The sequence below is a fragment of the Atractosteus spatula genome, chromosome 14, assembly GCF_055471065.1.
Source record: "Atractosteus spatula isolate fAtrSpa1 chromosome 14, fAtrSpa1.hap1, whole genome shotgun sequence".
Taxonomy (NCBI): domain Eukaryota; kingdom Metazoa; phylum Chordata; class Actinopteri; order Semionotiformes; family Lepisosteidae; genus Atractosteus; species Atractosteus spatula.
In genome coordinates this window covers 19,550,210-19,562,944 of record NC_142719.1, presented here as the reverse complement: position 1 = coordinate 19,562,944, position 12,735 = coordinate 19,550,210, and the positions used below count along the sequence as shown (strand labels likewise).

General features: G+C 38.9%; 1 protein-coding gene across 1 annotated transcript; it reads left to right on the top strand.

The window, feature by feature from the left end:
- Positions 1-4,681: 4,681 nt before the first annotated feature.
- Positions 4,682-12,344, top strand: LOC148820876 (E3 ubiquitin-protein ligase TRIM35-like). Its single transcript, XM_088933168.1, has 6 exons — positions 4,682-5,153; positions 6,073-6,159; positions 7,204-7,434; positions 9,705-9,727; positions 9,813-9,931; positions 10,602-12,344. The coding sequence occupies exons 1-6, from the start codon at positions 4,749-4,751 to the stop codon at positions 11,147-11,149; spliced, it is 1,413 nt and encodes a 470-aa protein (XP_088789294.1). The 5' UTR covers positions 4,682-4,748; the 3' UTR covers positions 11,150-12,344.
- Positions 12,345-12,735: the final 391 nt, after the last annotated feature.

Here is a 12,735-nt window from a genome sequence, read left to right as displayed (position 1 = left end):
TTGTATGTCTGTGGTCTTTGAGTTTAAAACTCCAAAGTCACCATGCAGTTCTGTACAATGTCAAGTCAGCTCTGTGGATCATTAAGCTGTCAACTATGAAATAAGCATGAAATGGGCCAGACAACCTCCCTTCATCTGTAAATGTCTTATTTATTGACAGCAATGATTACAATATTAATACACAGTATTTAAATGACACAAGATAGTAAGATAAGATAAGACTTTATTGATCCCGTAGGGAAATTGATGAATTTCCCTACGGGAATATAGTATTTACTGTAATAGTATTTACTGTACTTACTTAAATAGTGTACTTAGTACACTAGACTGACAGCAAGTCTAAGTAAATAGTGTACTTAAATAGTGTAGTGTACTTACTGAACTTACTTAAATAGTATTTACTGTACTTATAGTATTTACTGTAAGAGAAGTGGAATGTGACTTGTTAGAGTTTTTGGAACATGCAGCAGCAGTTGTGAAGAGAAGAACATACAGTACTGTATAATATGGTATATTTACATTTTCCCAAGACTAGAATGATGTTCTTTGTAAGAGATTGATACTCAAAATGCATGGGGTCAACATTAAAGGAATGCATCCTCGATGAACTTTCTTAGAGCCCTCTACTTGTAATGGTAGCTGGTCCAGGCTCCCGTGAAGCGTAGTTCAGGACCCTATGCAGACGGTATAATCCGGAAGTAAGTGGAGAAGGACAACGGGGAGGAGATGTAGAGGATCAGGACGGGTTGACAGACAGGGGTGCATGACGACGGTGATCCGGTACTCCGGGGTCGTGGTATAGACAAACAAATCCAGACAGTCCAAAGGGGAAATCTGGGGCGCAGTCCAGAGTCTGGAGGATCCATCCAAGATGACACAAACAAGGTTAAAATCTGGAACAGGATCCGGAACAGGAACAGGGAGTAAAACCAGGGTAACGAGGCCAGGCGCTCTGAGCCCCAGACTCAGATGATCAATATGCCGTGATGAAGCCTGTGCCATCGGGTCTCTCCTGGACCTGCTGGTAGGCGGGCTTCCGGGGTGTCCATCTCCCAATGCTGAGCCAGGAAAAGCAAGAGCACCAGGCTTAAATAGTGGCAGACTAAACAGGGGGCAGGTGAACATAATGAACTAAAATACGAAAGGGTCAGAACGCCCTTTAGAGTAGGGATGACGATCGTATCACTACTCTCACAAAGCCACTTGCTACTTGCTGTCAGTCTTTTTCTCTATTGTGAGGTGTCGTAGCTACTAGCTCACATGAATTCTACTCACAGCTACTGTACATTGCTCACAACTAACAGCTGCCAACGTACCTCCCTCATACCCAGTCCACACTACCTTCACACACACAACTCTAGATCCTCTCACCACCTCATGCCCTGCAGAGGGTGGTGTTACATTCCTTAGAGTCACAATCAGGGCCCAGCAGCTAGGTAGACCTGTTGACTACTTTAGACTTCACACATACTGTATATTTGGGCCCCTCTGGCCTCACCTCTCCTCTCTGGTTCTCACATGCTGTCAGCATGTCCCAGAACAGAACAAACAAACTGTTATCAAGTGCTCACAGATAGATCCCCTCTTGGTTCCTAGATCTTACTATTGCTCCCCTTCTAGGGAAGGGGAACTTAACCTGCTGATTGCCCTTCAACAGCACAATCACACAGCTGCCAGCCTCATGCTGAATACACATCTGCAACAAATACAGCTATCATCACACTCACTTCATAAACCAGCTTGCTCACTGCACAGACCTGCGTGTGCTTCAGGTGAACATAACAATACACAAGTAGACTGGCACCTGACTCAATCTGGATTCAGAGCTACTGCCTCACCCCCACATGTGTCAGATGAGCTACTAACAGAGCATAGTACTCTGGAAACACGATCCTGATTTCTGAGGCTGGGTCAGACTGACGGCCCTGTCTCATTCTAGGGAAGTAAGTGGTCTGTATTGATAACACCACCCATAGCTTTAGCTTACTGAATATTGTACTTCCTACGGTATTAAGATATACTCTGGTTTATTAATTGCACGATAACTCATCAGAGTCTTAATCAGAGATATAAGAAGAAATAGAAAGAAAGAAAAAGGGAAGAAAGACACAGAAACATAAAAGACAAAGAAAAAAGAAGGATCACCATCACCCTCCTCTTTCTCTAAGCTTGTGCCATGTGAAAGGATTTTGTACTGATCAGACTTAGGGACCAGATTCTTGCTCAGTAGTCTGAACAGAATTTTAGATAATTTGCTGTCCTGTTTATTTTAGGAATTTCTAGTTTCATATATTGGGCAATCCTTAGGTTAAAAACTTCTGTCCCTGTTTGAGATGCAATTTTTAGAATAGAGAGATTAATTCCTATCAAATTTTGGGCATCCATGCTATCAGAAGGGAGATTTAGTTTTGAGTCATATTGTTTTCTTAGAATTCTATGTTTTTGGGTCTGTAGGACATAGGCATCTGAAATGCATAGATGTGTTACTGGTTTATATTGCGTAATGTGTGCTGTATAAGTTTTGTGTTGATTATTATTGTTACAGATAGGGCATTCAGAAAGTTGTAAGAAAGATAGGGCAGTCAGTCCCTGAGGACGTACGCTTTAAATGACTGGATCCCAGAGCCCTCTGACTGGACTGCCACAACTGGAGAAGGAAACTAATAATAACTTTCTAGTGCAGTTACTGTATGTCTTATTTGATAAGCACAAAGAAGGCATATTATTTGTCTTTGAGTTCTAAGTTGAACACTCCTTTTAGCTGTTGCTGTTGATGGACTCTACTACTTTCAGTAAATCAGAATTTTAGTTTCCTGCTAAACAGTTTTTCCCTTTGCTTTCAAAAGAGGAACAATCTGTGACCTGTAACTGTAGTAGGGTGGACACACAATTTGGGTGTTTTGTATATTGCTGGATAAAGAAAATCTGAACAAAAGAGGTAATGAACCAACCTTCTAAACCATAGCAGGAGATTTATTCCTTTATCAATATTTTCACAATAAGACCATTTACAGATTCAGATAGTTTGCAGGGGTGAACATCGGTACTGCTGCAGATACAATTCAGAAATAAAGGTGGAAGGGAGAAAGACACAGAGACAACCTAGTAACAGGAAACCAGAAGAATTTCAATAAAGGGGCACAAGCAAAGGAGACTGGAGAGTGGTGCAACATCTGAAGAGCCCTGACTGAGAAGGGTGTGAGTGCTCTGGGATGGACAGAGAGTGAAAAGTGAAAGGAGATGCTAATGGGATAATTAATTACTGGCCAGTGGGGATTTATCAGCCCAGACCTGTCAGAAAAGAGAAAAGAAATGGGGAGGTGTCAGTCCTAAGAGAAGCTGGCTAACTGCATCCCTGGTGAAAAGAGGCTGCTAAACAGTCTGTCGGTGGCAAAAAAGGAGCTTGAGGTATGGGAGAAACTGAATGGCGAGCCTCCTGAAAAGGGAACCAAACAGGTTTGAAGGGCAGCCTTGATTTCAATTAAGTACACTGTTAATGCCGTGTGAAACCAAGGACTGAGACAGACAGCTTTCACAGACAAATCTGCTCTTTATTCTGTATCTCACTGAACTGAACAGAACCTGCCAAGTCACCTTAGTACCATAATAGAGTAACAAAAACACAAGCAACATAAACACAAACTGGCGCTGTGTGTCGACATACTGTAACAAAACTGTACCTATCAGAAAAATGTGAAATTACTCACTGTATAAAATTACTAGGGCAAAGTCCCTGGACCTGTGGTACAAAAACAGTAAATGAATGATGAAGAGGAGGGTACTTTGAGAGGATATTCTCTTTTCCTGGAATTGTGCCCCAAGTCAAAACTTTTATATTTCAATTCATTGCACTTGTACCTATCAGGAAAAAGTGAAATTATTTTGTGCCGTTTATTTTACATACTGGGTCAAAGCTCTCGGAACTTTAAAATCTATATTAATCAATGTTTTGATTCTTTTTATGAAACAGTAAAGAAATGTGTAAAGGTAGAGCAGCATAAGAAAATAAACCTGTGAAGTTATTGTCTGCGTTCCGGCGCTCCACCATTCCGGGTATTACCCAGTTCCCATGAAAATTTCATTTAAAAATCTCTTCCGATGTGCACTTAAACACTGAAAAAGAAGCAGCGCGAAAGCAGTAACAGCAGAAAGTATTTTGACCGTGAGCTATAATCAATGAATGGTGTCATGCGATGGAGTCCCTTTTTATAACGATGCAACTTCGAATGCTCGCGCACTTTAAGTCCAGACTTGCGCTACGTCACAGAAATGCGGAGTTGAAAGAAGGGTTTTCCGGCATTTGGGACACCGTCTATGAATCTATATTAATGATGATCTGTACTGAATTATGCCACTCTTTAAAAATACAAAAATGTAACTCTCACAATAAGTAAATAAATGCAACTAATGCATTTTAACAGGACAGTGAACTCACCAAAACTTTTTAAAGCACTACATGAAAGTGAAAGTGGAACTTTTCAGGATGTGAACGTCATAAACACAAACTATATAATATAATATATAATCTGAATTAGTGATGTGTTTCTGTGCTGAAATATGTCGCTTTTTAAAAATTAAAAAAAAACAACAATAAAGACACAGTAAATAAAGAACATCAATTATAGATGTAATTTTACTGGAAGGTGATTTCAACACAACTTATAAAAGCACTAAGTGAAAGTGAAAGTATATTTCAAGCTGTGATCAGAAGACATTACTGAGAACAAGACGCCCGTTACTCTGAAGAAATGGCAGCAAGATCTTCAGTCCTGGAAGAAGAGCTCTCCTGTCCTGTGTGCTATGAAATCTTCACGGATCCTGTTGTCTTGACATGTAGTCACAGCTTCTGTAAAGCCTGTCTGCAGCAGTACTGGGAGCAGAAGGGCTCTCAGGAATGTCCAGCCTGCAGGAGAAGATCTTCAAGAGACAACCCTCCAATCAACCTGGCTCTAAAGAATCTATGTGAGGCCTTCTTACAGGAGAGGAGTCAGAGACCTCCAGTAGGGTCTGAAGTGCTCTGCAGTCTGCACAGGGAGAAACTCAAGCTCTTCTGTTTGAATGATGAAGAACCTGTCTGTGTTGATTGTGTAACTTTAGAAAAACATGAAAACCACAAATTTTGCTCAGTGCAGGAGACATCTCAGAAGTATAAGGTTTGGAAACAATTTAATTAAAACTTTAATATTGAAAACAAGGTTATTGTCAGTGTATTTAGAAAGCTGTTTAACTTTAGTTAAATAGGAATTTAAATGTTAATGAGTGTGATTAGAAAAATAACTTTTTGTTCCATGCTTTTTCACTGATGTGAAAATATATATTGGTATCTTTTATATACTGACTTTTACGTCTTGTCTTCAATATCGACATGCAAAAACACTGTCCATCTTCACAAAGGGAAAAATAAGACCTATGTCACAAAACTATGATTTGTATGATGAATTTTGGTACTGGTATCTAAATTAAATTGCAGGTACTTTATTATTAAAGGTATATAAAACCTCAACTTAAAATGTATTGTTTTGGGAATATTGTACTTTTGCATTTGCATGTTTTACAATTTTTCCTATCATGTTGGAATTACTATAAAGTAATAAAAACTCCAACAGTATTCAGTAACTTGATTGTTTTGTAGTGACCAGTGCTAGACAGTACTGACAAGGGAAAAGACACAGAGAGCTGCACTGTTCTGTTCAGAGTGTTTAATTCCAGAGGTGTCAGGTCCTGCTGTTTAGGGGACACTCTGTGATGAACAGGAACACAAACAGCTAATTTGAAGTCACTGTTTATTCCTAAAATATGATGATGATGAACATAACAATGATGTAATTGTATTTAAATGCAATTAATTAAATCATATCAATCATTTGACATTGTATTAAATAAAAAAATGTGAAAACTAGTTTAAATCAATGAAAAGATCCAATCCTTGCAGTGATACAGTATGTGAACATAGTCTCAGTGTCTTTCTCCAGTAAATGTGAACCATGTGTGCATTATTATCTGGAATTTTCTGTTTGGACCTGCTGTCAGTCATTCCTGGAGCAAAGTGTGAGCTCTGTCATCTCATTCCAGGAGGAGCTTAAGGCTGTACTGCAGTCCCTGCAGAAGAAGCTAGATTCCTTTAAACACACATATGACCAAACTGTGGTACACATTAAGGTACGTTTACTGTTATATGGTTTAAAAATAAAGCAATAAACTGAGTTTACAAATTTAAAATATCTAAAATACATTGTTACTAACCCAGGTTAAATTGCTAGTTTAGTGTTATTTGTGTTTTTTAAAGACATACTATTTAACATTATATATTAAGGTGTAATTTTTAATATATGATTGTAATACTTATACAGTAAGCTGTTTTTTGGGTGGCACAGCGGTTAAGATTAAGCCTCGCTGTGCTGGGTTTCTGAGTTCAATTCCTGACTTGGGGTGCATGGACTTTGTATGTTCTCCCCATGCTCTCGTGGGTTTCCTCCACAGACCAGTAGTTTAATTGGCTTCTGAGAGAATTAGCCCTTCCCTTATGTGAGTGTGTGTTTGTGTCCTGCTATGGACTGGTGCCCTGCCTTGCTCCTATCCCTTACTGGAATCGGCTCCAGCTCCCCCACGACTGATTTGAAAGAAGGTGTTAGAAATTAGAAAATGAAATCACAGAAGAGGTTAATGAAACAATGAAGTGAAGATTCTTCATATCTTGACTGTTAAAGATATTCCCAAGAAACTGAACTCAAAAGGAGTTCTTTGAGTTATTTTGGATTTAGTGTGGGATTTTTTGTCACTGGTTTTATTAATGTGTTAAAGGAAAAGTGACAATACATGTCAAGACTACACATCAAGTAGGATAAATACAGATTAGTCCAGCATTTCTGAAGAGTGAAGAAACTTCATCATGACTGTATAATACAGCTTTATTACTGAGTATTATACCTTTTCCATTCTAGACACAGACTCAACAGGAAGATGGTCACATAAAGGAGGAAGTTGCCTCCTTGGCCAAGGTTAAATTACCAGATAGAGTATGCATTATTTTACAGAAAGTTACAGTAGAGATTGTTAAACACAACTATGAGGTGAAGATTCCTCATAGCATGTTGGATATAGTCACAAAAAATTACATTCACAAGCTGATTGAGTTATTTAAAAAAAAAAATTAGAATGTATTTCATATGTTCAGATGTTTTTCCATTGCATTTCCCATTCCAGAAACAGGCCCTACAGACAGAGAAGCAGATAAAGGAGGAGTTTGAGAAACTTCGCCAGTTTCTACGAGATGAAGAGGCAGCCAGGATAGCTGCACTGAGGGAGGAAGAGAAAGAGAAGAGACAGATGATGGAGCAGAAGATTGAGAGTCTTACAAGAGAGATATCATCCCTTTCAGACACAGTCAGAGTTGTAGAACAAGAGATGGGAGCTGAAGACATTTCATTTCTGCAGGTATAGATCACTGTGACAACAGTCCTCTGAATGCAGACTGACAGTAATGAATGGTCTAGGTCAAAAGATAAAGAGTAACAGGGACTGTTGGGCACTGTCTGACTCTGGTTTTCACTGTAAAGCTGTCTGTGGTGTCCATTGTGAACAGCAGGATGACTGTAGGTGGACCTTTTTAACAATGATTATGAACTTTTTCAAAATTCCATAGTATGCCATGAGTTTCTATAGGGTTTTTTGGTCAAGGTGATCAAAGGCTTTAAGGAAGTCTACAAATGTGAGGATGTATTTCACTTTATGGTCTGTTCAACAATGACAAGCAGTGTAGCAATGTGGTCAAAAGCATGATCTGTCCTGTCTGAATCCTGTTTGCTGGTCTCTCAATTCCTTATCCAGATCTATTGACAGCCTTTCTAGGATGATCCTAATTATTACTTTCTCTGGCACAGATAAAAGCATGATACCCCTGTAATTGTTATAGTCTTTTTTGTGGAGTTTTCCTAAATAAACTTCTGTCCACTCTCTTGATACTTCCTCTTATATCTGCCCAAAAAGTTGGTATAGCAGTTTTATTGCTTTCGCCAGGTTTGCTCTGAGGGTCTCTGGGGGTATTTCAACAAGACCAGGTCCTTTTCTATTTTTCAGTTTTTGTATGGTTTTATTTACTGTAAGTGATGAAACTTCTCATTGAGAGGACTGAGTTCAGTTTGGTAGAAATTCTAAGCCTCAGAATGACCTCACTTTCACACAGGGAGACCATGGTGTCACGCCCTCTGCAGCCAGAGGGCGCTCCTTCTCTGTCCTGTCCCTAGTTTCCTGCCTGCTGTCCTTCCGGTCCCTCTCTTTCCCTTGGGCTATATATTTCCGGGTCTTGCACTCTGCCCTCGCTCAGCATTGACGTTCGGATGTCCTGAGACCCACCTAACACCAGGTCGCCCCACGTCCGCTGCCTGAGGGCATTGGTCTCTATACGGCACTCCTGAACTCTTTGCACGAACGAGCCCGGGCCTTTTTCCCGTTCCGCCGCTATGCATATGGGTCTTTTTCCACTCTCCTGCTCTCCACGGTTAGTCCCTTTGGACGTCCGTGACAAATGGACTCCCATGATCTTGTGCAACAAAACCAGCTGCTTAGTGAAAAGCAGTGTCTCTTCATTTAAAATATTAAACAAGGAATTGTATCAATATACAGTGTATTTACAATATTGGGGTGTTTATGCCATTTATATTATTTATGGTTTAATATTGTTATGGTAAATAGACGTGGTTATTGAGGTGTCTCAAGATGCTAGGGACTATAGTCAAACACCTGGCTTGTGTCAGCATTTGTTCTCAGGATCTACAAGAAAGGAAAATAATGTATTTACTTGGGTCTTGAGACACACTGATCAAAGGAATTGTATTGTTTTCCAGGTAGTGTTCTAGGTAAATGATTAAGAGTTATCAGCAACTGAGGAACAGTGGGTAAAAACAGGCGAGTAGGGGGAGAGAAAGGACAAAGAGAAATGATGGAAATGAGAGGACAGACAGCAAGACACAAGTAAAAAAAAGAGACAGTGCCAGGCTGGGGGGTCCTTGTTTTGATGTACTTGTCCTTGTACCAGTCTTTAAGACAAGATTCAAGATTCCGGTTAAGTACTTAAACATTGTTACATGAGCTTGCCATTCTTTTGTTTTTTAGGAAACTCCTGCACAGATAATCCCTACTGTAGGTTAAACCCGAAATCTCCTGATTTTGGATGTATTTTTAGAATAGAGAGAAAGGTTTCCCATTACTTTTTGTAGTATCCTGATTTACTGTATAAAGAGAGAGGCTTAACTGTAGGTTGTGTTCTGTTTAGTTTAGAAGGCATATCTCTTGTAAGCCTGTGTAGGTGTCATAAAGGACACTGGGGTTTTTCTGGTTGGTCATGACATACAGTATGCTTCTGGGAAAGCTGTGCTAGAGAAAAAAGAACTTACAGTCGGTGCCTATAATTCCACCAGATGCTTGGTTATATTCTTGGTAAACACTATATCTGTAACTATATTGTGCCATTATTCGGATATTGTAATATTTGGTTTTCATGTTTTAACCACGGTCAAAGTTTAATTAAGTGTTCTTTGTAGTTGAAAAATATTATTTTTTCCCAGTTTTAGATTTCTTGTGTACATCTGTTATGTTAGATTTTCTTTCTGTCTTTTGCTATATGAAATGAATAAATATAAAAATATAAATAAAAAATAAAAATGAATAAATTATCCATTTATATCCATTATTATGTTGTTTTTCAGAACTACAAGGACACAAAGAGCAGGTATGTAAACTCCACTATGTCTTCCTGTTTTCTATTGTACTGAGACTAAACCCACAGCAGTACTGACTCCTAAAAACTATTGCAGAGCCCAGTGCACACTGCAGGATCCAGAGGTGGTTTCAGGAGCACTGATAGATGTTGCCAAGCACCTGGGCTCTCTGAAGTACAGAGTCTGGGAGAAGATGCTGGGGATTGTTCAGTACAGTGAGTACTAAGGGGCAGGATCACAAGGGGGAGGGATATTTACAGGTTTTCACAGTACAGGAGGAAGATTTAGAATTGTGGAGTCAATCAGATAAAAGCAGTGAGAGTGTGAATGTCTGTGTAAGAGTCCTGGAGTGAAGTGACTGATCTCCTCCAGGAGTCACTACATGGACAGTTTGTCCTGACACTTAAGCTTCTGTTCCTATGCTGTCACTGACAAGAATGTGCTCAAGAGCATTTAAAAAAAATCGAACCTATTTTTTTTTCATTTATTTCAGCATCCTACAATTTTTTAACATTGTAAAAAACTTTTACAATTTTTACAGTTTTGATCTCAACAACGGTGTTTGATTTTCATATCTGAATCAAAACCCCTCAGCTTACTTAAACATGAGTGTGGTACTGCACTGTAAATCTTTTACAAATCATTTTTACTGCTCCTTATAAAATGTGTAACTGTCCTTAATTATGTTAATTGTTTTTATATCCATTTCTGTCATATAAAGTTTTTAAAAATGTCAGTTTTATACATTTCTATGATCTTTGTATTACTTCAGTTCCATGAATTTAACAGAAGTGTAATGATTTTTAAATACATTTTTATTTAGAAAAATATACATTTGGACAGGTACAGTAAGTGCTGATTTCTATTTTGTTCTTTTCCTATCAGCACATGTGACTCTGGACCCCAACACAGCAGAACCTCATCTGTCACTGTCTGAAGACCTGACCTGTGTGCGATACAGACCTGAGATACAGGAGCTTCCTGACAACCCAGAGAGGTTTCATTCTTTACAATGTGTTCTGGGATCTGAGGGATTCACCTTAGGTAGACACTGCTGGAATGTGGAGGTGGAAAACAGAAGTTTTTGGGGATTTGGTGTGGCTAAACAATCCATCAACAGGAAAGAATTAGTCTCTCTGAGCCCAGAAAGCGGAGTGTGGGCTCTACGGGTGGGCAATGGTGTTTATAGAGCTCTGACCTCACCACGGACACAACTCAATTTGAAGAGGAAACCCCAGAAGATCAGAGTGCAACTGGACTATGACAGAGGGGAGGTGTCATTCTCCGATCCCAACGATGGGACTCACATCTACACTTTTAAAGGCACATTTACTGAGAGGGTGTTTCCAGTATTTTGGCCAGGCGAGTCTCATCTTCTGCGTATCTGCCCAGTGAAGGTGTCTATAAGAGTGGATCATAACACAGTGTGTTGAGCGAAGCAGAGCTGGTTGTGAAGAACGTTTCTGGATGGGTCTTTAGTTTGTTCACTGTGTGGCTGTGATTGTAATTAGAATTCAGTGGTTTTCTACAAATTTTGTGTAAATGTCAGGAAACGTGTGAATCAAGATTTTTACTGAGACAAAAAAAAATACTGAATTGTGTAGGTTGAGTATGTTTTACGTACTCTAGTTCCAGATGTTAGGTCTTCTTAAGAAGATGAAGAGAACTGGACTGTGTTAAGTTCCTAAGCCCCTGTCCTGCTGACATCTCCCCAGCAGTTTTCAATGGAGCCCCATCAATGCCCACATCACTAGTACTTTATTTTTCTTAATAATTTTATGCTGATCAATATTCTACATATTAAGCTTCTAGTGCATTGACTGCAGACTTTATTCTTTGTCCCTCAGTTTAAACCCAGGAGACGTCTGCCCTGTATGTTTTAATACCCTTTGACTATTTGTTAGCAGGATTCCAGTGTTCACCTCATACAGCATGTTCCTCATTTTTTTAAATTAATGTTTTTTTCATTTAAATACAGTATATACTGAATCTTTTTATCCGGAAACATCAAAATGATTTTTGCATGTAAGACTGGATAGAGAAGTCAGAAATTACTTTATCAACCGAATTAAAGGGGAACAGAAGCAGAAGCTAGTGACAGAAAACCACAATGGACTTTGGTTAAGATACCATTGTTAATATTCTTCCCCTACAGTGCCTCTTGATGTGTAAGAGCCCTGGAGTGAAGTGAATGATCTCCTCAGTTTGCTCTACAGGTGTCACTAAATGGCCAGTCTGTCCTGGTGGTTCTGTCCTGACAGTGTGTCTGTAGTGTCCTGACTCTTTTAACTGTTGTCCTCATTCTGACACTAACAGAGATGCACTTTTAATAATTTTCAACCTTAATTAATATTAATTATATTAACCTACTATTTTTTATTATTTGGAAGTATTTAACTTATATTTATATTGTCAATGGTGTGTGAATTTTTAAATTGATTTTAATAGTGAATAAATTTACTTTAATTTCAAAACCATACTCTCATTTTAAAACTGATAATTATTTTTACACTGAGGTTTAGTTTTACTGATATTTTTATTTGTCATAGCCATTGGTGACTTTTATTGGGTCAATTTGATACATCTCTGTGATTGCATTCCTTCTATTTAATAAAATTGTACATTTAATTAAAATGATCATTTATCCAAAAAAAATACATCTTTCCAAAGGTCAGCATTTGCTGTAATTTTTCTTATCAGCCTTTCTTACTGTGGACCTGTCGTGGTTGACATTAAGAGTACCTGGTTGGACCCTACAGTATGTGGCGCTGAGTCTGTAGGCAGCTAGTCTTTGGTGTCCAAATCCCAAGGGCAAATGGCGAAAGTCGTAGTCGAAGTAGAAGAGCTAGGTTGGGTATTACAAGAGTCAGGTCAAGAGTATCCAAATCTAAAATGAGAGACGAGACGAAGTCGAAGCCGGAGGAAAAACAAGGTCGGGTAGCCAGAAATCAGGTCGAGAGTATTAAACGCACACAAGAGAAAGCCAAAGGTTATTCTCAATAGTGAGCGGGGACTGAGT

Bases quoted from the DNA above. Each gene is read 5' to 3' on its own strand.
- LOC148820876 (XM_088933168.1), top strand. From the start codon at position 4,749: ATGGCAGCAAGATCTTCAGTCCTGGAAGAAGAGCTCTCCTGTCCTGTG. The intron at 6,160-7,203 runs GTACGTTTACTG...TTCCCATTCCAG, and splicing joins AAACTGTGGTACACATTAAG to AAACAGGCCCTACAGACAGA. The intron at 9,728-9,812 runs GTATGTAAACTC...AAACTATTGCAG, and splicing joins TACAAGGACACAAAGAGCAG to AGCCCAGTGCACACTGCAGG.